This window comes from Danio rerio, chromosome 1, assembly GCF_049306965.1.
Source record: "Danio rerio strain Tuebingen ecotype United States chromosome 1, GRCz12tu, whole genome shotgun sequence".
NCBI classification, from domain to species: domain Eukaryota; kingdom Metazoa; phylum Chordata; class Actinopteri; order Cypriniformes; family Danionidae; genus Danio; species Danio rerio.
In genome coordinates this window covers 52,964,337-52,989,118 of record NC_133176.1, presented here as the reverse complement: position 1 = coordinate 52,989,118, position 24,782 = coordinate 52,964,337, and the positions used below count along the sequence as shown (strand labels likewise).

General features: G+C 37.7%; 1 protein-coding gene and 1 long non-coding RNA gene across 8 annotated transcripts; one reads left to right on the top strand and one right to left on the bottom strand.

Moving 5' to 3' along the window:
• Positions 1–1,755: 1,755 nt before the first annotated feature.
• tsga10 (testis specific, 10) lies at positions 1,756–24,719 on the bottom strand. 7 transcript variants are annotated; one of them, XM_005160116.4, is made up of 19 exons: positions 24,670–24,719; positions 22,907–23,003; positions 22,715–22,810; positions 22,193–22,348; positions 18,601–18,783; positions 18,296–18,373; positions 16,533–16,684; positions 15,721–15,836; positions 14,331–14,485; positions 11,999–12,054; positions 11,879–11,899; positions 10,334–10,502; positions 10,144–10,254; positions 9,267–9,452; positions 8,640–8,807; positions 7,167–7,369; positions 6,983–7,087; positions 1,981–2,163; positions 1,756–1,904 (listed from the first exon to the last, which is right to left on the bottom strand). In XM_005160116.4, the coding sequence occupies exons 3-19, from the start codon at positions 22,793–22,795 to the stop codon at positions 1,874–1,876; spliced, it is 2,154 nt and encodes a 717-aa protein (XP_005160173.1). In that variant the 5' UTR covers positions 22,796–22,810; positions 22,907–23,003; positions 24,670–24,719; the 3' UTR covers positions 1,756–1,873. The 7 variants fall into 7 exon arrangements, with proteins under 7 accessions (XP_005160173.1, XP_009292363.1, XP_009292367.1 ...); XM_009294088.4 differs by having other exon boundaries at positions 1,756–1,889; XM_009294092.4 differs by lacking the exon at positions 11,879–11,899.
• On the top strand, positions 2,743–5,811 carry LOC137495820 (uncharacterized). Its single transcript, XR_011015814.2, has 6 exons — positions 2,743–3,030; positions 3,350–3,462; positions 4,426–4,558; positions 4,732–4,817; positions 5,128–5,170; positions 5,268–5,811. It is a non-coding gene; the product is annotated as an uncharacterized lncRNA (long non-coding RNA).
• Positions 24,720–24,782: the final 63 nt, after the last annotated feature.

Here is a 24,782-nt window from a genome sequence, read left to right as displayed (position 1 = left end):
TTACTAAAATAGACTAGTATAAAACAAAACGGAATCAATATGAGCTTGAAAAGAAGATGTATGCTATAATAAGTATACCCACATGAAAATATACTACAGTCATTTTAAACGGTAACTAGTGTTATTGAAGTGTGCTACAGTATACTGTGCATACTATAGCATTTACAACTATTTGCTAATGAATGCTACAACATACTATACTATAGTAGTACACTTAATTGTAGTAAAATATACCCTATAGTTGTAAAAAAAAAAAAAACTACAGTATTGGGTTATTTGTTTTAGTTATTATAGCTGTTGTGTTACCAATAGCTATATATTTACTTCAATGGATTGATGATTCAAGTACCTCACTCTAGTATAGTTCAAAAACAGTATTTACTATAAATGACTATATAAAATACCAGGCCTATACTATAAATTACTGGTATTTTTTCATATGGGTATATAACTCATTCACAGAACAGTGATAATTTCTATTCACAAGAACAGACCACTTGTGTCATACATTCATTCATTTTCCTTCAGCTTAGTCCCTTATCAAGGGTCGCCATAGTAGAATGAACCAAAAACTATTCCAGCATATGTTTTACACAGTGGATGCCCTTCCAGCTGCAACCCAGCACTTGGAAACACTTCATACAAATTTCCGTTCTGCTTTGCTGATTGCAAACCGTGATTGGGAAACTGTTTGCCAGAATTATTCCCTGACCTATAACGTACAATGAGTTTATACATTATTGGAAATAAAGGCAAGCAATCAGTCAAATGTGCAGAATCAGTGTCCGCAGTTACATTAATTAAGATATTCACTTATCTTTGCGCTCAGCGCGAAACACGTTACCTGAGAACAAGTAATAGATTCAAAAGACCAAAGTCGGGGAATATGCCGTTAGACAGAGTCAAGATTAATTAAATATCACGTTTAACAAATATAGTGAGATTAGATCCAGCGGTAAATCTTTGATGAGCAGTCCGATGTGCACAGCTCTCATTGGTGCACTGCATGCCAGAGTGTGTGTGTGTGGTCATCTGATGTGCGTTTTCAGCAGTATAGTGTGTACGGAGAGTTGTTCCGTGCTGAAAAATCCAGCTTAAACCAGCCTAGGATGGTTGGCTGGTTTTAGCTGGTCGACCAGCCTGGTTTTAGAGGGGTTTTGGCCACTTCCAGGCTGGTTTCCAGCCATTTCCAGCCTGGTTTTAGTTGGACAGGCAGGGAAATGACCAGCTAAAACCAGCTTGACCAGCCTAGCCAGGCTGAGAGCCCAGCCAAAACCAGCTACAGCTTAAGCCAGGATGGTCCAGCTGGTTTTAGATGGTTTTAGCTGGTCGCTTTCCAGCTCGACCAGCTAAAACCAGCCAACCATCCTAGGCTGGTTTAAGCTGGATTTTTTAGCAGGGTTTAGAAACACTAGGTGAAACACCAGTGTAGACGTGGATTGTTTTTGTTCTAAAACACTCTTTCAAAACTAAAACGTATTAGTCTAAATGGGGCCTACTCATTCTTATGTGGTTTTAAACCTTTATGAGTTGCTTTAGTTATTTTAACTAATGCTGGTTGATGGCACCCATTGACGTCCATAGTAGGGGATAAATTACTATGGAACTCAATTTGGCTGCCAGCTACCACCATTTTTCAAAATATCTCCTTTGTGTTCAACAGATGCAAGAAAGTCATTACGTTTAGGGTAAGTCAATGATGAATTTTTGGGTGAATTATCCCTCAGTATAAAACAATTAAAAAAAACAGTAAAATCACAGTAAAAAAGCTGTTTATTGAAATGCACGCCCACATTGCCACAGTAAATCATATGAGATCAGAGTCTATTGATTGTCTTCAGAGTAAATCCAAGACTGATAGAAGTTTGGTGTCTCAGTCGTGAAGGTCCCTAAAAGTTAGATTCCTGTTAGAGCATAAACAGTTTAATAAACATAAGAAATCAAATGTAATGAGCAGAATGCCTTCTGATTTAATCGCACCTGTCTGGATAGTGAGACAGCAGCAGTGGGTCAGGGGTGCTGAGGTGAGAGTGTTCAGGAGACCAGGATCTGTGAGGACTCAGAGAGCGACGATGGGATGAAGACGAGGAGCGCATTGTGGAGGTGAGGACAGGAGAAATGGCAGAGAGACCCTGTCTGCGCAGCTCCTGAACTGCTCGCTCCCTAATAAACATAGAATTTAGTTTTACAAAGCCTGCCTGAAATGGAAGTTTAATCTCAGATTATTGCTGTACTTCAGGCTTGACCAACCCTGTTCCTGGAGATCGACCTTCCTGCAGATTTCAGTTGCAACCCATATTAAACACACCTGCCTGTAATTATCAAGTGCTGTTCAGGTCCTAATGAATTGGTTCAGGTGTGTTTGATCAGGGTTGGAGTTGAACTTTGCAGGAAGGTCGACCTCCAGGAACAGGGTTGAGCACCACTGCAGTACTTTTAACTAAAACTCAATGGCTGCGTCCGAAACCGCCTACTACTCAGTAGGTACTGCATTAGAATTTAAACGTACTACTCGGCCGTTAGAAAAGTGCGTTCTGTACAGTATGAATGTAAAAAGTATGAATGGAATTCGGACGTACTACATCCGCCATTTTGTCATGGTCATGTGACCTACCTGCGTCAATTGCGCCGCTTTACTCCCATTCATGAATTCGCTCGCGGGGCATCATGGGATAGCGCAGCATGGATGGGATGTGCACTCTAGAATCTCGCCGGAAGTAGTAAGTCATCCGGGTACTTCTCGCATTTTGATTTTCGAATTCTATGAATTCGGACATACTACACAGCAAATTCATCTGAGTTAAATTCTCGGTGTTGAAGCATTTCAGAGTAAAGTGTTGACGTTAAAGAGTTAGATTTTGATAAATGAATATAATAAGAGTTAGAATTTATTTTATTCAGTGCGAAATCAAGGAGTTATCTTTTCTACACTTGGTGGTGTTATTTCCAACATCCGGGAATTCATGCAGCCCCAGTCACTGAAGAATTTTCCAGACGCCATTTTCCATCTGAGGTTTAGAACAGCAACTGGTGAGTCAAACTACCTAAATGTTGGTATTTTACTGACTTTCTCTAAGGAAATACAGTTGTAAACATATTGTTAAGTTAATAACTTTAGAATGGAGTGACAATTTTAATCTTCTGCGGTTCACTCATGGTCGTTTGTGTATCTAGCTTAACTGCATTACTATTCACTTCTTTTCAAGAATGTTTTATATATGCTCACGCATACATAGTGCATAAAAACATCAAATGTACATGTTCAACACATTTCTGTCACGCTTAATGCCATTTTGTGCGTTGTTACCCATCTGTAAAATAAAATCGACACTTCTCCTTTAATTTGAAGCAAACTAGCGAGGGAATCCCCGGAGCAGCCTAACCTTAGCCTACTCTGCCCGGATGCTAACGGCAACACAGGACGGTTTCCATAAGCTCTGGAGAGTTTCTAAAACATATCTGGTGAGTAAATGAACATATGCTTACTTGTAAAAGGCTTCCTGACTAAAACACATGATTGTTTGTTATTCGTGTACGTTAATTTGGTTGTATTAAACACCGCGGCCCTTTTAAACTGGTTCATTCGTGGCCGTCCATATACCGTTAGTTCATAGACTCGCGTGATAACGTACGCTTAAATTATATTAAGCGTTGACAACCATTAAAGTCGGAATGTTAACATTAATGTCTTTAAATGACCGCGTTTGCACTTTCTCAGACTTTTAAGGTTACAGAAGTCTCCCGGAAGTTGTGGGACTAACATTAACGTTATCCCGCAAATGCACAGAGACTCCCAGATGTCCAAGTAGATGCCCGCAAATGAATGATAATCTCCCGGAAATCGCGCGTCTCCCGCCCGGTCATTAAACACTTTGCACACCCCTCTCCACCGCATCCCTCCCAGCTCTTCAGGTACGTCGCGCGCAAGACACCCCCGCCGCTCTTTGGGTACGTCGCGCGCAACTTATCCCATTGTTCTTTAGGTACTCATTTCTCCCGCTACCTCCCGCAAATCAACTCTGTATCCCCCGAAAATTACTTTTCCCAACTCGGGATGTCTGACGTTAGTAAGTTAGGCTATTTCTGTAGTCAGGAACATCTTAGTCAAGCTTTTTCTCCCGCATGATATTGTGCTTAAAACTATAGGCTAAACTTAGCATGTACTGTACACAACATTTCCGTTTTATTAAAGACAATTTAGTGCGTTGTAAACAGCCACCTGTCTGTAAAATTAATCAACTGATTCATATTTGAGCAGCCTAATGATGATACAGGTTTGATTTGTAGATTTATTATCAATAATCAACATCTGAATCAAAAGATATCTGAAAAAGTGTGAGACATACTTTGTGATGTTCATCTCTCTTTTTCATCTGAAGGTTATGCATATGTGTTAGATACTATTTTTTGTTGTTTTTTTAACAGCCACAGTTCTCTATACAATAACACAAGACCCTGTGACGGTGGCTGATTAGAGACGGATGGTGTATTTCCAGAGTTGGTGAAATGACCAAGCACACCTTCTTGGTCATATGTGGTAATAATAATAATAATGAAGGTATGTTTGATAAAGTTCTGTATTTGTTTCACAAGCTGAGAGGGTATTAGAGCATTAAAGAATAATGAATGACATGAAGGTGATAAGTTTTGTATTGTGGGTAAACTGTTACTTAAATAATGTTTTGCTCTTTACTTTGCACTTTTCCTCTTCTGCTTATCCTAATATTTTAGGTTATATTTGGACCTGAAACATCTGCTAGACTCCAGTAAAGGTGGCCTCAATACTGGACCTGAAAGGGCCTAACAAGTTGAATCTGGTAAAGAAACACGCACGCACACACACGCACGCACGCACGCACACGCTTACAGAAAACTGTTGTTTATGAAGTTTATGAATATTTTTTACACTGTGGCCAATATTTTGGGGAAGTCAGCATCACTAAATTATATAAAAGATTTTAAGCTCCTCTAAATTTTGCTCCAAGTGTTGTGTTAAATTCAGGATTCTGGACAGACAGCTGCCTGTTTTTCCAGTTCTAGTCATAGTGGTTAACCTAATTGTTTTTGGAGATCCAACAGTGATGTATGTGTTTTTTCTACTTTTCCATATCCTGTCACCTCAACCAGCTGGGAGAGTCAAGTTGTGGATCATCATGAAGATTTTCAAAAGGTGAGTTTAGATTTCTTGAATGTTTTATTTACTTTAAATGTTCTTTTAAATATATCATAGAATTTGATTGCAATTTGTTTTCAAACATTTTTCTTAGTCATGCTGGAGTCTTGAAGAGTTCTTAGATGAGCATCACCCTATATCCGTGCATCAGGAACCACCAGACGAGCGATCAGCAGCTGCTACATCGTCATGGATAAAAAGGTCATCCTGTGGCTGGGAAGCACTTCATTCACAGGACATGCTTGATGAAATTTCATAGCTCCAGTTTGTTTTTACACAAGTTTACAGCATTTATACCTTCATTTAAACTGCTGTGTTTAATATGGAGGACCAAGGAAACACCAGAAGTGAAAGATTTACAAGCCAAGTTGTTTAAAATGTAATTTCAGAAGAAAACTATGAGTTCAGAAGTAAACTATGAGTGACGATATATTGAACTTTCAAATTGCTCTGATAACACATCAAGTTTGGACCAAAGGACTGAAACAGCCTTTTTGAGCACTGGTCATACATATTTTGTTGATACTGTCTGTACTAATAAAACATTTAAAGTATATTTGACATTGTTGCATTTTAAAAACTGAATGAATTGTTGAAGTGGTGAATGTTTTCAAATAAAATGTTTTTTTATTTTGTAATTTACAGTCTATTTGACCTTTTTACCATATTTACACTCAAGAGAGTTGAATAAAATAACAATATATTACACCAGGCGGTGTTAAATATAGTTACATTTTTTAACTCTGCCCAGAGTTAAAATTAACCCTTACTTCGGTGTCAATGTGCCAACCCTTTTGAAAGTGTTGATTTAACTTTGTTTTGAGTGGACCCCATGAGACACTTTCAAAGTGTTGAAATTAACACCCATAGAGTTGTTTTGGGTCCCCATATTTTGCTGTGTACTTGGCTCGCATACTGATTTTAGCGTACTATATAGTATGGAAGTATGCAGTTTCGGATGCAGCAAATATCCACTTGTTAAGTGGTGACATGTTTGTGACGTATGTAATATTGTTTCCGGGTCCAAGCCGCCATTCATTTGAGTGGAGAAATCATTCGTTTATGATCACGTTTTTTTCCTATCACACATTAAAGTTGATTTTATATAAAGTCACAGTGTACACAACAATCTCTGGGCTTGCTGCATAACAAATACCAAAAATTTAACAATTTCTAAAAAAATTAACCACTTTCTGGCCATCGGATATTAGGCATGGACATATATACTGCGATCGTGATTTACGAAAGTATTTAATCGTTTTGTAAACGTTTATTATTACCATTTCATGAGTCTCCCTATTCAGTTGAATACTGCGCTTGGACCAGGAAGCCGCTTCGCATGACGTCACACTTAACAAGCGGATTGGAAAGGGTGGGCGGGGCTTTCTTTGTACGCATCATTCTCCTGTAGTAAGGACAATCAGTAGAGGCTCATTCACACCGGACACGTCTTTGCTTCTAAAAATGCATGACGTGGCACTTAGGCATTAGTTTTAAAAAAGTATTGTGAGCAGAGCTTAATTTGTGCCGGAGCAAGCCGGATCCGGATCCGGCACCTCATTTTACCGATCCCCCTCCTCACAGGCACCCGCTCTTCACTGTCTTTCGCGGCTCTTCAACCCTCTCCACTTTCGGCAGCGATAACACCCCCTCTGCTCTTCACTTTTTTCCACGACAAAACTATCTTTTTTTCCAGTCGATTAACTTGTGCGGATTAATTATTCACCTAAAGAATAATAATGTGATCTAGCAAAGTAATACATCGTACATTTTGATTTCACACAAACTTTATCTCTTTATGTGTCTCACCTTTCGAAGCGTTCAGTAGACAGATGTCTCTTGGTCATCTCCAGATCTGCCTCCAGCTGGCATGATCGTGTCTTCAGCTGAGCCATTTCTCTGCTCTGAGAATTCCTAAAGACGTTAAAAAAACAGTAGTTGAAAGGATGAAATAAAACAAGGGAAAAAGCATAAGTGTGTGTACTAAACTCACGCTTTACTGTCAGCCATGCTAAGTTTGTCCTTAAGGATTTCTATTTCAGTCTGTCTTTCCTGAGAGGTGAGTTGCCTCTGTAGCTCTTTTTCTCTTGTGGACACCAGCAGGCTCTCCAGAGTCTGTACAGACAGACGTTCACTGGTCAGCTGCTTCTGTAACAGCTCGATCTCAGAGCAGCAGGATTCCAGCTCACGCTGCACCTGCACAAGCACATTCACAAAAGTGAGGAAATGTTTGCATTTCAGTTTAGTGTATGAAAAATCTTTAAGACAATAAACTTTAAATTAGGTTTGTAAAATGTTTGTTGTCAAACTTTGGTGTTGGTTTGACAACACTGCTTGAATTAGCATTTTAATTTTAATTAATTAACATGTTTCTAGAATGAATTAACTCGTAGTAAGCATGTTTTAACCATTAATTAGGATGTTGCTAGCAATCATTTGAAAGTTGCTAGCATGTTCTAGTATGTAAGAACATTGTTCATAGGAATCAGCTTGCTGTTACTGAGAATTTGCATCTTGCTAGCATGTTCCTAACATGTTTTATGACATGAATTGGCATCCTTTTAACATTAATTAGGACTTTGCTACAAGAATTAGCATGTTGTTAGAATGCTCTAGTGTGTTACAATATTGGCAATATGAATCAGCTTGCTGTTACAGAGAATTGACATATTGATAGCATGTTTCTAGCATGTTTTATAACAAATTAGAATGTCATTAAACAAGTTTTTAACATGAATTAGGTTATGTTTTATAACAAATTAACATGTAGTTAGCAAGTTTTAACATGAATTAGCATGTTGATACCATTAATTTGCAAGTTGCTAGCGTGTTCTAATATGCAAGAACATTGTTGATAGAAATGAGCTTGCTGTTACTGATAATTTGCATGCTGCATGGCATGTTTTTAACATAATTTCTAACATGAATTAGCATGTTTTAACATTAATTAGGATGTTGCTAACAAGAATTAGCATGTTCTTAGAATGCTTTAGTGTGTTACAATATTGGCAATATAAATCAGCCTGCTGTTACTGAGAATTGACATGTTTCTAGCATGTTTTATAACACATTAACATGTAGTTAGCATGTTTAACATGAATTATGATGTTGCTAGCAATAATTTGCAAGTGGCTAGCATGTTCTAATATGCAAGGAGATTGTTCATAGAAATCAGCTTGTTGTTACTGAGAATTTGCATGTTGATAGCATGTTTCTAGCATGAATTAGAATGTTGGCCATCACACGGGCCATCATATCTAAAGGGAAAATTTTAAATTGTAGGTAAAAGCAAGGTCTTATTAAATATATATAGCACTCAGCTAAAGTCTAATAGCAGTGGATGTGTTGAAAGTGAATAATGTGTTTTCCAGTTCTGCTCGTGTTGCAGTTGTTGAATTGACAAGCAGGTAATATTAAAAAAGAGCATTTTCCTGGCAGACTCATTTAATCCCGCCTGAACACTCACAGCGTCTTTGCTGGCATCCAGTTTGACACAGAGCTCTCGTGTTTTTTCCAGGTCGGCCTGTGCCTGCGTGTGCTCAGCCCGCGCCTGACACAGATCCTCCTCCATGTGAATCATCTTTCGGTTTAACTGAGACAGCTGACTAGTGCAGCTTCTCTCCGCACTCAGTGCCTGGACAAACATCGACAAAACACACTTAATGACAGACTGTCTTAACTTAACAGCACTAGACTGAGGAGCGCTGGCAACATGGGTTGTGCTTGACAGACTTTAGCCTTATTGTGATTGTTTGGCCTAAAGCATTTATCATTCATTGGTTTTCTTCAGCTTTAGTCTCTATTTCAGGAGTCACCACAGCGGAATGAACCACCAACTGATCCAGCATATGTTTTATGCAGCAGATGCCCTTCCAGAACTGGGAAACACCCATACACACTCACTCATTTACACACACTCATACACTACGGCCAATTTAGTTTCTTCTGTTCACCTACATCGCATGTCTTTGGACTGAGGGGGAAACCGGGGCACCTGGAGGAAACCCACGTGAACATGAGGAGAACATGCAAACTCCGCACAGAAATGGCTCAGAGAGGACTCAAACCAGCGACATCACTTTAACCAGCTGACCTGTTGGAGTCTGTTCTCCAGACTGTCTGCTCTTTCTTTGAGTCGAAGTATCTCCGAATTAGCATTGTGAAGCTCAAGACGGAGTTCGATGACTGTGGTTTCAGCGCGTCTGGCCTGGTCCTCCCAGCTTTCCACCAGAATAGACTCTTTCCTTCGAGACTCTTGCAGTTCTCTACACTCACGCTCCTGGAGGACAGCAAACAAGATTGCTATTTTGATCATGATAACAAACATTTTTTCCCAAATTTTATCCTTGTTCCAAACCAATTTAAAAGTCCCATGAAATTAAAACAAAGTTTTTTTTAGATGTTAGCGACAGTCTGTTAGATTTATGGATATCTATTAGTTAGTGGGCTCCAAAACAGTGACAAACTTCGTGTTTAGAAGACCTAAACATCCAAAGCTTGCAGTTTGTCACTTCCGCCTTAATGGTTCAACAATGTATTTGACATCATCTCATACTTGAATTTTTCATCAAATCTTGACCAATCAAATGCTTTCTAGTATCTGACATGCTCCGCCCCTTCAAGTCACTTTGCTTTTCATTTGATGTGTTTGATCTCAACCACTCTCACTGATAGGGCTGTGATAAATTGAAACACCATTGGCTGTCTTGTTTTTAAACAGGAGGAGCTACTCTATGTCCCGCCCCTTTTTCATCTTTTAGTTGAGATTATGTCAAACGTTGAGTAACAAATGCACAATTTAAAGCACTTCACAAAGTTTTTTTTTCTTTAGAACACAAGAGAAAATATTTTGAAAAATGTTGGAAACCTGTAACTATTGTCTTTTATAGAATTTTTTTTTATTACCATGATTTTTTATTACCCATAAATTGACATTTTTGGGTGATCTGTTCCTTTAAGAGACTCATCACCTTGGCAGACAGCAGATCTTCAGTACGTGAGATGTCTGCGATGTGATCTTGTACTTTTTTCTGCAAGTCCTCTATTTCCAGATTCGCTTCATCCAGCTTGAACTTTAGAGTCTGAAATGAAAGTAAACTTCAGGTCTTGGTATCTTATTTAATAGAATGCCGTTGCGTACAATTGTTTGGTGTAGAGCACCTGATTTTCCTGATGTGCTCTGTCAAGATCGTCTCTCAGCTGACCGTTTTCTTGTGACGCTTCATCTTTGACTTTCATCAGCGTGTCCATCTCTTTCTCAGAGTCTGACAACTTCCTTTTCAAGACATCCAGCTCTCTTTCTTTGCCTGATATGGTGTCTCTTAAAGCTCTGCAGACATGACGTCACACTGTTATTACTCACTTCCTTCATTGATCAAGGGTTACCAAATGGGAATGAACCGCCAACTTATCCAGCATGTGTTTTACACAGTGTATGCCCTTCCAGCTGTAACCCAGTACTGGGAAACACCCATACATTCTCGCATTTACACATATGCACTACGGCCAATTTAACTTCTTTAATTCACCTAGCGCATGTCTTTGGATTTAGGGGGAAACCAGAGCAGCCAGAGGAAACCCATGTAAACACGGGAAGAACATGCAAACTCCACACAGATATGCCCACTGGCCCAGCCGGGACTCGAACCAGCAACCTTCTTGCTTTGAGGCGTCAGTGTTAACCACTGAGCCAATGTGCTGCTGAAAAATGTTCAGTATGATGTTAATGTCATTTGTTGTTTGTTAAATTTATCGTGATGATGGTCGATATTGATTCATTTATTGTGATAGTCCATATCGCCCACTCTTAGTATATCACAATCATAAATCATTAGAAAGAAATGACACATTTTTCAGGTGGATTAATCTGACTGACGTACTCTAGCATAGACCACTTCAAAATCACCAGTGATCTAATCCCGGCAGATTCCTGGTAAAGGACGACAAATCTGCCGATAAATACCTGTATATGAACTACAAGTTCTAGTCATGCACCACTCACACACACCTGTTCCTCATTCGGTAGATCACACACACTCACAGCTGGAAGCTGCTCATGAACTGAGTGCAAGGACTGTTCATACTGCGCACACATACACATCAGTGCTGAGTCTTGTTATACTGTCTTGCTTTGCCGTGTTTTGACCCTTGCCTTGTTTGTTTACGTTGCCTGCTGCCTGCATGTACTGACCATTCGCCTGTGTAATGACCATGATTTTAAAATTCCTGTATACATCTGTGTTGCCGTTGCTTCCCTGACCATTCTCTAGTCAATAAACCCTGCATTTGAATCCTAACTTCCTTGTTAGCATCCCTTCACATTAAAATCACACACACACACCCAGGTAAATCTACAAATTAATGGTAGTATATACACTGAGGACACTACATACTGGGGAAACTACACAATATAATTCGATTACATTATTTATTGTGCACCACAACCAAAATGTATAAGATAAAGATTGTTTTATTGATTAAAGATATAAACATAAGCTGAAATAAAACATTAAAACCCTTTTTAATTTAAACATTAAACCATAAAACAACTAAAAGTAACATCGATAATAATATTAATAAACGTTACAACAATATTACAACAATAAAAGAGGGCTGTGTAATAATTTTCTACAAATGAAAGCTGCAGTCGAGAACAACTATGACATCTTACTGTGATATACACCAACGATAGGAGTGAGTTTATACCTGGATGGTGAGCATAACACGCTGCATATTGAGAAGAAAATCATACAGTAAGTTACATCATTGGTAACCGTCACTATGCATAAGGGTTTGTTAAGCTGTCAACATGATCATAGGACTCACATTAGAGTTGTCTCAAGATCCTCAGCTCTCAGCTTCAAACTCCTTATGGTTTTTTCCTGGAGAAAAAAATAATCATATCAATAAATGTATCAACCTAAATACAGGGTTCCCACTTCCTGACTTTCAATGATTAAAATATGAATTTCCATGATTCTGTGATCACTGAATTATGTGCAAAATTATGCTAAATTTAGGGAAGCTTGCAATTTTTTATTTGGTGCACATATCCTTTGGCCAGCAGGGACACTGGTCAAATTCTTTCCACACAATCTGCATTGTTTATGTGAAATATTATTATACTTGTGTATAAATCCGATGGGCAAATCCATGGGTTGTCAGACATGGCACAGCAGTGTGTGATTCTCTTTTGCAGGGCTTGCAAAAGTGCTATCCGGAAGTCTATTAATCTATAGTCTATTTCAGGGGTCAACAAACCTGTTCCTGGAGGGCCGGTGTCCTGCAGATTTTAGCTCCAACCCTAATCAAACACACCTGAACAAGCCAATCACAGTCTTACTAGGCATTCTTGAAACAAGCAGGCAGGTGTGTTGTTGAGGTAGGTTGGAGATAAACCCTGCAGGGACACCGGCCCTACAGGATCGAGATTGGTGACCCCTGGTGTATTTCAATGCTTTTGCATTCTCTCACAAGCTGGGTATTTTTGTTGTATGTCATTTTCATGCATCATGGAGCCACTTTCAATGTATATTTGAATTTGGGTTTGCGCTTACAGGTGTTAGAAACAATAAAAAAGCGTAGTTACTTTATTTATAACTGTTTTTTTAGGGTTTTTTAACCTTTAATGGATAGAACAGTGTAGAGCAGGGGTGTCCAAACTCAGTCCTGGAGGGCCGGTATCCAGTTGAGTTTAGCTCCAACTTGCTTGGAAGTTTCTAGTATATCTAGTAAGAGCTTGATTAGCTGGTTCAGGTGTGTTTGATTAGAGTTGGAGCTGAACTCTCCAGGACACCGGCCCTCCAGGACCGAGTTTGGACACCCCTGGTGTAGAGAATTGACAAGAAATCATGGGAAGCAGAGAGAGGGGAAGGGTCGGCAATGGGTATTGAGCCGGGAATCGAACTCGGGTCGCCGTGAGCAACTTGGTGCTATACTGTATGTCAGCACACTTTACCACCAGGGTAAAGTTTGGTGCCAACTAGTCACTTTATTTATCAGGTATCTCTACAGCGTAATGAATTGCCAACTATTCCATTATATGTTTTACGCAGCGGATGCCCTTTTAGCTGCTACCGAGTACTGGGAAACACCCATACACTCTTGCATTCACACACATACACTACGGTCAATTTAGTTCATCCAATTCATCTATAACCTGAAGAATGAATTTGCTTTAAACAACACAAACACAACCAATGTTCACTGTCTGAAATATATGTGTCCTAATAGTGTTTTTAGCAACATGGCACATAGGTATGTCTGTCAACATCTCAAAAAATGCTTTGTGATCCTTTTCGTGATTTTTCTACTGCTGTTGTTGAAGAGATTTAAATAAAAAAATTCTGTTCATCATTTAGAGGCCTTAAGAGTCATTGTATATGGTTCACAGTAGGTTTTATATGGTTACACGGTTCATACTTTGTTTCTCTCAGCTTTTCTTTATATCATTTTTAGACACCAATCGTTCTTGAGGTCAAAAAAGTAATGAAGAAGTACGATGTGTAAATTTCTATATGAATTCACAACAAAAAATGGTGCAATTTCATGAAAATGTGTCATTAAATTTGCCATATTTGGCCACAATAATCATAAATGTTTATAAATTGAAGGTAAAATTTATAGATTTTTAAGGTACATTTTTAAATGACAAACAAAAATCCCTGATATTTGTTGACATGGACAAAAAAAACATTGAATTCATCAATGTCTGGAATGAAGCTTTTAAAATTTCATGATTCATTCATTCATTCATTTTCCTTCAGCTTAGTCCCTTTATTCATCAATGGTCGCCACAGTGAAATGAACCGCCAACTTAACCTGCATATGTTTTACACAGCAGATGCTCTTCCAGCTGTAACCCAGTACTGGGAAATACCCATACACACTCATTCACACTCATACACTGCAACCAATTTAGTTTCTTCAATTTACCTACAGCGCATGCCTTTGGACTGTGGAGGAAACGGTGCACCCGGAGGAAACCTACACCAACACGAGGAGAACATGCATACTCAGAATGTGCCAACTGTCCCAGCCAGAACTTGAACCAGCAACCTTCTTGCTGTGAGGCAAAAGTGCTAACCACTAAGCCACTGTTTCACTCAAAATTCCATGATATTTCTTAATAAATAAACAGGTGTAAGCAGGTTTTTACGTTCTCATCCAGCTGGTGATTGGCTGTGTTGATCAGATCGCTCTTCTTCTCCATTTGTTCCTGCAGTGTGTTTCTTTGCTGGTCCAGCTGTGAGATTGTGGCCCGCTGTGTGTTCAGTTCCTCTCGCAAAACAGTTACCTGCCGCACGAGAGAGTCTCAAACACACAACAAGTAGAAAAGAGATTCAGTGACACACAAACATCTTTAGTTCATTATACTATCAAAACATTCATTCAAAATAATACACGACCCATTAAATGTTTTGAGGTTTTTTCCTCACAAAGAAAAATCTTATTTTCAACCAAGTTGCAATATTTTGATTAAAATGATACATTTTTTTAAGATATAAAAAATACAATAAAATAAATAATTCATTATAAAAAGAGAAATGTTATTAAAATTTAAAACAATTTGTTTCTGGTTGAATATAGTGTATTGTACAGATTTTTCAGCATCATTAGTCTTCAGTGAGACATAAATATTCATTCATTAATTTTCCTTCAGCTTAGTTCCTGCATTGATCAGGGGTCACCACAGCGGAATGAGCCGCTAAATCATCCAGCATATGTTTAACACAGCGGATGCCCTTCCAGCTGCAACCCAGTACTGGGAAACACTCATTTACGCTCACATTTACACACATGCACTACTGCCAATTTAGTACAGTTCTACAGTATAGTGCATCTCTTTGGGCTGTGGGGGAAACCGGACCAACCGTGCCAACACCGATAGGATATAATTATTTAAAATTATTTTTTATAAATGCTGCTTTGAAATATTTGTTAGTATTATCTATGTTGAAAACAATTTTTCTGCATTTTTTATTTTTATTTTTAGGAATCATTCTGAACACAAAGTACAAATAAAATTCATTTAATGAAATTAAAGGTTGGTCAGTCATTAATCACGTGTATATAAGCAGCGGTCCTTGCACTGTTTCAGTTGACTTTTGTTTCTCCTCTTCTGTTTTTTCAAAAAAAAAAAAGAAAAAAAAGGGGGAGTTGGAGTTTGAGTCAAGCCTCGAGCATCCTTCAAGGTAGGGAGGTCCGAGCTCTCTTAGGGGTTTGATAGCTCAGGCCACAGCTTCAGGACAGCAATGCCAAAATCATTTACCATGTTGACGCAGTTGAGTGAGCGGGTGAACTCATGAATTTGGTAACACTATAAATATCTTTACTGTCAGTTTTGATCATTTTAATGTGTTTTTGCTGAATAAAAGTGTGAAACAAAACAAAACTAAAACTGAACTTTTATCAGAAAAAAAGATATGAACAGTATTATACTTAATTATTCTTTCCACAACTTTATCAAACTTTCACCTCTGCTACTCTACAGGTAAATGGACACATCTGTTTAGTGGCAGTTCAATTATTTTAAATTCAATTCTCACCATTCATCTCATCCAGCGTTTTATTTCTCTCCTGAGCGTTTTGCAGTTCTCCAATCCTGTTGGTCAGTCTCCTCTGATTCTCACTCAGAGAACTTTCCATCTGATTATTTGACAGTCTGATACACACACACACACACACACACACACACAGTTTACTAATTATACTACTTTAAATATTGAAATATGGATACATACAGAATATATATATATATATATATATATATATATATATATATATATATATATATATATATATATATATATATATAAAGCTGAAGTCAGAATTATTAGTCCCCCAGTTTATTTTTTTCCCCAATTTCTGTTTAACGAAGAGCAGATTTTTTTTAGTACATTTCTAAACATAATAGTTTTAATAACTCATTTCTAATAACTGATTTATTTTATCTTTGCCATGATGACAGTGCATAATATTTTACTAGATATTTTTCAAGAACTTCTTTACAGCTTAAAGTGACACTTAAAGGCTTAACTAGGTTAATTAGGTTAACTAGGCAGGTTAGGGTAATTAGGCAAGTTATTGTATAATAATGATTTGTTCTGTAGACTATTGAAAAAACTAGCTTGAAAAGGCTAATAATATTGACCTTAAAATGTTTCTTAAAAAATTAAAAACTGCTTTTATTCTAGCAGAAATAAAACAAATAAGACTTTCTTCAGAAGAAAAAATATTATCAGACATACTATGTAAATTTCCTTGCTCTGCTAAACATCGTTTGGGAAATATTTGAAAAAGAAAAAAAGTTCAAAGGGAGGCTAATAATTCTGATTTCAACTGTATATATAGTATGTACCTTAGGCTGCAGCACTCATTTCTACAGCGAATCAGTTCTTCTTCACTGGCACTGAGTTTCCGGCTAAGATTGTGTACTTCCTCCTCCAGCCCCATCATGTTCTCCCTCATCTGAGCATGTCTGCATTTCTGTTCCCCTCGCTCCTGCTCCAGCTTGAAAACACACAAATCAATAACAACAGAGCTTAACAATAACTACAGTTTATAGCATGGAATGGTACAGTACAATACTGCTAACAACAATGTTTCAAGAACGATTTGCTAACATTCCCATTGAGTTATAAAAGTTATTTCTGTAATCGTTTTGTTTGTTTTGGTTCATTTTGGCTACTTTTTGAAAGTATAACATTTAAAAAAAAGTTTATATGAACATTAAATTATTTTTTCCCTAAGTCAATACAATTCTATTTATATTATATTTCTGAAATATGTGCTTGTGCTAAAGTTTTTAAAAAATAACTGCATGATTCTCCATAGCACAACAAATCTAAAAATTAGACAGGGCCAGAGATATTTTGCTATGTGGAATCCCTAGTAGCAAAGAATTCTGGCCCAGATTTGGCATAAAGCTGGCACAGCCGGCATTCATCCGGCACTGGCATACAGCATGTGGGCCAAACATGGCCCAGGTTTGGCAGAGGTGGCACCGTCTTTAAGGCGGCACACAAAATTTGGGCCAGATGAAAAACGTAGTATTTGGCCCAGATTTAAAAATTTGATAAGTGGGCCATGTAAGTTTGGCCAGTCTTGACCCACATTTAAAATACACTAAAATTATTTTTGAGTAAAGAAAAAAAATTCTACCAATCAGGTCACTTTGAGAAAAAGCGTGCCCATAGTGTGCCTAAAGCGCATCACTCCATTGGTTTATCAATTTCATTGCCATCGTGACACACCAACCTATCTGGCCCAGTTCAGGCCCAGTTATGAGTTATTAACTTGGCTAAGACTTGGCCCAGATATGGTCCGTGTTTGGCCCTTGTCTGGAAGCCAGATTAGGTCCAGTCATGTACCGTAATCACTGCGGCATGTGGGCCAAGCAAAACGTGATTGTGTGGGCCAGAGCTGGGCCAGATAAATTTTGCTATGTGGGATGGGTCTTTCTGTTTTTCCAAAACTTTTCCAGGCCTGTCAAAATTCCAGACTTTTCCAGGTTACCCATGACCATATATGAACCCTGTTCAGTGTTGTGTTCAACAGAAAAAAAGTAAATGTAACTAAATGATTTCCATTTTTTTGTGTGTAAGTGAACTATCCCCGGGTGACACAGTAGCTCAGTGGTTAGCACTGTTGCTTCAAGGTAAGAAAGTCGTTGGTTTGATTCCCAGCTGGGCATTTCTGAGTGGAGTTTGCATGTTCTCCTTGTGTTCGCGTTGGTTTCCTCCAGGTGCTCCGGTTTCCCCCACAGTCCAAAGAGATGCGTTATAGATGAATTGAAGAAACTAAATTGGCCGTTGTGTATGAGTGTGAAGGTGAGAGTGTATTAGTGTTTCTCAGTACTGGGTTGCAGCAGGAAGGGCATCTACTGTGTAAAACATATGCTGTATAAGTTGGCGGTTCATTCCGCTGTGGCGACCCTTGGTGGATAAAGGGGCTAAGCCGAAGTAAAATGAATGACTGAATGAACTACTCCTATTTGTTCTCCAATGAATCTTATTGTCGAAAATTGAGATGTGATTTTACTTTATCCTGCTTTCCTCTGAACTAGCGTGTGTATTAAGATTCATCTCCAGCTTTCGTCACGGGTAAATGCAGAGCTCTTACCGTGAGCACAGCGGCCTGCAGGTCCTCCAGCGTCTGCTCCAGGTGAGCTCTCTCGCTGATGGATGTCTCCTGAGAGATCTGAGGCGACGTGCCGTTCAAAGAGAACACAGACACACTCAGCGGGGCTAAAAAAAGCACAGCTCTCTCCTAGCATTATCGCTGCGCTCCCCGGAGAGATGACTCAATTTATTACTGCACTCTAGTGTGTAAGTGATTTTTTCCTTTAGTGCTCCTAAATAACATTTCCGTGGGGCTGGAGAACACGAATGCATGTGAATATGACATGTGTAGTGTGTGTGTGGCACCTTGAGTCTCTCTCTCAGACTGTCTCTCTCTGTGGTCATGCGGTTGAGGTCTGAGATGGCCTCGTCCCGTTCGGTCTCGACCCGTTTTAGGATGCTCTGAGCGGTCACGCTGCAACTTTTGGCCCCACGCGCTGCTTTTGACTTCATCACCTCCCGGCGGAGGGCTGCTATCTCTTCTTGAGCCTGCAGGGGGGGTTAATTAAGGCACTTCTTTCTTTTATTGAACAATATAATGTATGGACAGTAATAATTACTTTAAAGTGAAACATTCTGAAATATAGAAGGGACATAGGGGAAGCCAGAGTGAAAAAGCAGTAAAGAAAATTAAAAAAGGCACAATATTAAAAAAAAAAAATAATAATAAAATACAATAAGCTAAACAAGAAACGTACACGCACCGGCCACTTTATCAGGTACACCTTTCCAACCGCTTGTTAGGGCAAATTTCTTATCAGCCAATCACATGGCAGCAGCTTAATGCATTTAGGCATGTAGACATGGTCAAGCAGATCTGCTGCAGCTCAAACCGAGCATCAGAATGGGGAAGAAAGGTGATTTAAGTGACTTTGAATGTGCCATGGTTGTTGGTGCCAGACGGGCTGGTCTAAGTATTTCAGAAACTGCTGATCTACTGGGATTTTCACGCACAACCATCCCTACATTTTACAGAGAATGGTCTGAAAAAAGAAAATATCTGGTGAGCGGCAGTTCTGTGAGAGCAAATGCCTTGTTGATGTCAGACGTCAGAGGAGAATGGCCAGACTGGTTCCAGCTGATAGGAAGGCATCAGTAACTCAATAAAAAACGCTCTTTACAACCTAGGTTTGCAGAAGAGCATCTCTGAATGCACAACACATCCAACCTTGAGGCGGATGGGCTACAGCAGCAGAAGACCACACCGGGTGCCACTCCTCTAAGCTAAGAACAGAAAACTGAGGCTACAATTCACACAGGCTGACCAAAATTGGTCAATCGAAGATTGGGAAAATGTTGCCTGGTCTGATGAGTCTCTATATCTGCAGTGTTATTGAATGGTAGGGTCAGAATTTGGCATCAACAACATGAAAGCATGGATCCATCCTGCCTTGTATCAATAGTTCAGGCTGGTGGTGGTGTAATGGTGTGGTGGATATTTTCTTGGCACACTTTGTGCCCAGAGGTACCAATAGAATATTGTGTCAACTCCACACCCCACCTGAGAATTGTTGCTGACCATGTCCATCCCTTTATGACCACAGTGTACCCATCTTCTGATGGCTACTTCCAGCAGGATAACGCACCATGTCATAAAGCGTGAATCATCTCAGACTGGTTTCTTGAACATGACAATGAGTTTACTGTATTCAAACGGTCTCCACAGTCACCAGAACTCAATGCAACAGAGCACCTTTGGGTGATAGAATGGGAAATTCAATCTGCAGCAACTGTATAATGCTATCATGTCAATATGGACCAAAATCTCTGAGGAATATTTCCAATACCTTGTTGAATCTATACCACAAAGGATTTAAAGGGGGTCCAACCGAGTACTAGTAAGGTGTACCTTATAAAGTGGCCATTGAGTGTATCTAAAATAAAGCACAAAATACAAATAAGATACAAAGAGTGTAAGCAATTCAAAATGAGGTACTGATGTAACAGGGGATTTTTAAATAGGGGATGACAAGATCATGTTTTCCAAGGCTAGTGTTACCTGAACCAGAGAGTGTTTCAAAATATTGTTGCAATTATTTTATGGATACCATAAAAATACCTTTATTATTGGAGAATTTGCAATTATAGATGTGATATTTTGCAAGTAAATGGTTAAGGAACCTTTCAGACCAAAAATGGTGGCGTAAAAAATGGTGCTATAAAAGGATTAAGCTGAAGGAAAATGAATGAATACATGGTTTCATTAGTCTTTGTCATGATGACATGACTTATTTTCCAAGATACTAGTGTAAAGTGCATAACTAGGTTAATTACTTTAACTCTAAAATAGTTTTTAATAAAAATTTAATTTTATTCCAGCCAAACTAAACAAAATGAGACTTTCAAGAAATTGTTATCTAATAAGAGCCTTTTTCTCAGCCTCCTATTTTTATTTTCAGTTATTTCACAGTAAGGGAACCAATTATTTGCCATAAAAGTGAAAACACTGAACTTAAACACAGAAACCGAAGAAGAATGATTCTTTTTTTATTATGTTTTAGCATTTTTGGGTATGCTAACATTGACCGTAGGATGAAAGGGCATCCGCTGCGTAAAACATATGCTGGATAAGTTGGTGGTTCGTTCTGCTGTAGCAACCCCAGATTAATAAAGGGACTAAGCCGAAAAGAAAATGAATGAATGTTTTGGCATTTTTTGCAACTCTTTGTAGACAAAATATAGAGGGGGTGGTATTACTATAATTAATTGACAGAAATGCAATTTAATATGCAGGGCTCATCAATAAGGACTGCCCGATGGCCCAGGGCCAGCGTAAGAGGTCCTCGGGACAGTAGATGGAATCGTTACTGGCCCGATTGGTGCAGTGCTGCCTCGTCACTAAATTTTAATAGACAGCAACATAATCACAATATCAAATTATGAAGCTAAAAGAAAACGTCAGCTTTTAACGTTGTGGAAACATTTAGATGGGTACAACATGATGAAAAAAATGAAGTGATGTTTTACTTACGATTTGCCGTCACTTTTAAGTCAGCCACCTTTTGTTTTGCAATAAAATACCTGCACATTTTCCACACTATATTTTACTGCTAAATATTTTAACATTTTTAAAATATTTAAATTCTAGATTAACAGACAATATTTTGTGACACATTTTTAATATATGTGGCTAAGAAAAAGCAATTACCTTTTTTTTTTGTTGTTGTTTTGGTGTGGCCCGTAAAAATTTTGACAGGGCAAGTAAAAATCTGAGCCACTGGTCCAAACGGGCCAGTAGGAAAAATCCTTAGTGTTAAACCCTGATATGTAATAAATATATGTGAAATATATAGTTTTATAGATTTAATTGTGATTGTAGTACATAATAGTATAAAATATTAAGTTCATATTCAGTAAGACTTTATTTTGATGGTCCCTATTTGCAATTTGTGCATGACTAAAAGTTGCATTGCAACTACATGCCAATTACTTCTCATTTGACTGTCTGCTAAAATCTGTTAATACTGACGTTTAACTGACTATATATAACTTTGCAAGTACATATCAACTTACAATAACCCTAACCCTAAACCGAACCCCAACCTAATAGTCTACTTATAATCTAATGAGAATTAGTTGCCATGTAGATGCAATATAACCAAATGTAACCAATGGATCAAAATAAAGTGATACCAAAATAGTATAAAACATTAAATAAACATTCTTTCATTCCTTTTAGAGAATCAAATCAGATTTAATATTTGCAAATCAAAATCGAACTGGACATCTGATACTATTTCAATTCATATTCAGTACCTCAGTGTCAGTGTCAAGTATGTGAACTTTTTGCTCTGTTTTATAATGTTTGTGTGTGTTTCAAATCCTAAATTTACACATACATTTAATTTAATTTGATTAATAATAATAATTTTTACAATAATAATAATAGTTAATCTACCTGCTGGTAGTGCATTCGGGTCTTGTCACGTTCAGCTGTGAGCACTTTAACATTGGCCTGGGTCTCTGAGAGATGCCGCTCATGTTTGTCCAGCATGTTCTGCAGCTCATCTCTTTCTCGTAACACCCTCATCAGCTCTGAATCAAATGAGCCGCCCTTAAATAAAACAGAAAGTCGACTCAGCATTAAAAGAATAAAGGAGTTAGTATTAAGACAAGGCACTGCAGGAGAATAGGATTATAAAAACGAATAGCTAACGTCCTATTTCCCTAGTTGATATATTACATTCAGAATTGCAAACATCTTTTTTGTATTACAAGTGTTTAAAATGTTTAAATACATACATTTCTGGAACACAAATCTGAAGTCAAGTCAGAATTCATGTTTATTTTTTTTTAATTTTTTTTATTTTAACATATTGGTGGAAATATTTTAATCACTCCACAATTCAGAAAAATATATCAAGAAAACAAATATTTATTTTTTTGCAAATTAAGTTTTAAAAATTTCTGTTCATAGTACTTTAACAGGTGAGTGTCTGACAGGACTGCGGTGAGTCGATGCCCCTTTGACAGGGCTGGTGGAGCGACGAGGCCTCAACATCTCTTACAGTTCCTCCTAAATCAGAATATTGTGAAACAGACATGGAATGAATAAAAATACATCCATACATACAGATGTAAAGAAAATTACAGATACATATGAGACACCTACTTTAAAAGATTAACCTAGCGTTTATAGCATAAAGCAACAGCTACCAGGGTTATCACCACAGGCTCTCTGACCCAGTTTTGACGGTTTCTGCTGCCCCCTGTTGGATCAAAAATGTTACTACAACTTGAAATTTTCAAATTCATATTTTATTTTTCACATACAGTCATGCACATGCAGTGAAATGCTTATACAACTGCCCATGAACTAGATTATAAACAAGAAATAAATTCTGAAATAAAAGAAAAAATTAAATACAGACAGGCTTTAGCTATAGAAAATATAACTATAGAAAATTTGAACAAACTACAAGATATTAAAAATGCTTAGCTATGTAAATATAGAAAACTTTAGCTGTAGATTTACACTATGTACAGTGAAAGAATTGGCATACACTTTTAATATATATCTTCCTGTATATTATTATAGCCAGGGATAGGCAAAAATACATTGAAATGTATTTTAAAATAAAATACCTCAGTTTTACAAGTATCAAAATAAACAACAAAATACAGCAGCAACAAATGTATCAAAATAAAATACTGTATCTTTGTATTTTGAAAATAAAAAATACTTTTACAAGGGAGCATGACATTTCTTCACAAACCTTCCATCAACGGGCATATTTGATCAATCCCTTCACCATTAAACAAACTTTCTCTTTCATTTTAGCATAAATTTTGTCCTGTCTTAAAGATGATCTCTTTATGTAAAAACCATGCAATGTAGATAATAAGTTAGAATATAGTTGATCTCTTCATTGCGTCTTATATCTCTATCAAATACAAATTACAAAATATTCATTCATTCATTTTCTTTTCGGCATAGTCCCTTCACCAATCTGCGGTCGCCACAGCGAAATGAACCGCCAATTTATCCATCATATGTTTTACACAGCGGATGCCCTTCCAGCTGCAACTCATCACTGGGGAAACATCCATACACACTCATTCACACACATAACACTACGGTCAATTTTAGCATACCCAATTTACATGTCTTTGGACTTGTGAAGGTCCATCCAACACAGGGAGAACATGCAAACTCCACAGAGAAATGCCAACTGACCCAGCTGAGGCTCGAACCAGCGACCTTTTTCAAATTTCAAAATACTATTTTGTATTTGAAATACGTATCTGAAATAGACGTATCAGGGATACTGCCTATCCTTTATTATAGCTAACATATTATTTTATCCTATGGACTATGAAGACTCGTTTATACTGTAAATTTGAGATTAAAAAATCATAAATAATATGCCTGATTATATACAATATAATACCTTAAGTAAACAATCTGATGCTGATGTCAAATAACCTATATCACTTTCTCCAATATTCAGACATTTTGTGTAAAAAATTAGGCAAATTGGTGCATATTTAAAATGTTAACATAAGTTTCTAGAAAACTTGCAATAAAATATTTTCAATACAAGCAAAATTAATTAAATAAACTTCAAAAGGCGACAGAGGTTGTCATGGCAACTCAAATACTACGGTTGCACGATATAACAATAAAAATCAGTTATTAACAAGAATATGAGGTCAAACTTATGAAGTATTTTGCTATTTTAGAGAATATTGATAATAACGTCAGTTACAAGGCACAGCCTGCCCTAAATGTGGCTTGCTTCAATGCAATACTAAGCTCGAAAAGTCATTAACACGAAAAAAGTTACATTTAACATAAGCCTGTGAGATAAAAGCTGCAAATGAATTATACAACGCAGAAAACAAAGTATTTTTGTGTAAATTCGATGCTGTTACCTCTTCTAGTGGGTCTGGTAAACGAAAGCAAGCGTGTTAAAGTAAATCTCAACAAGCTCTTTACCCTGAGGGATAAACATCCACGCTGACCAATCACAAGACAGGATGAAACT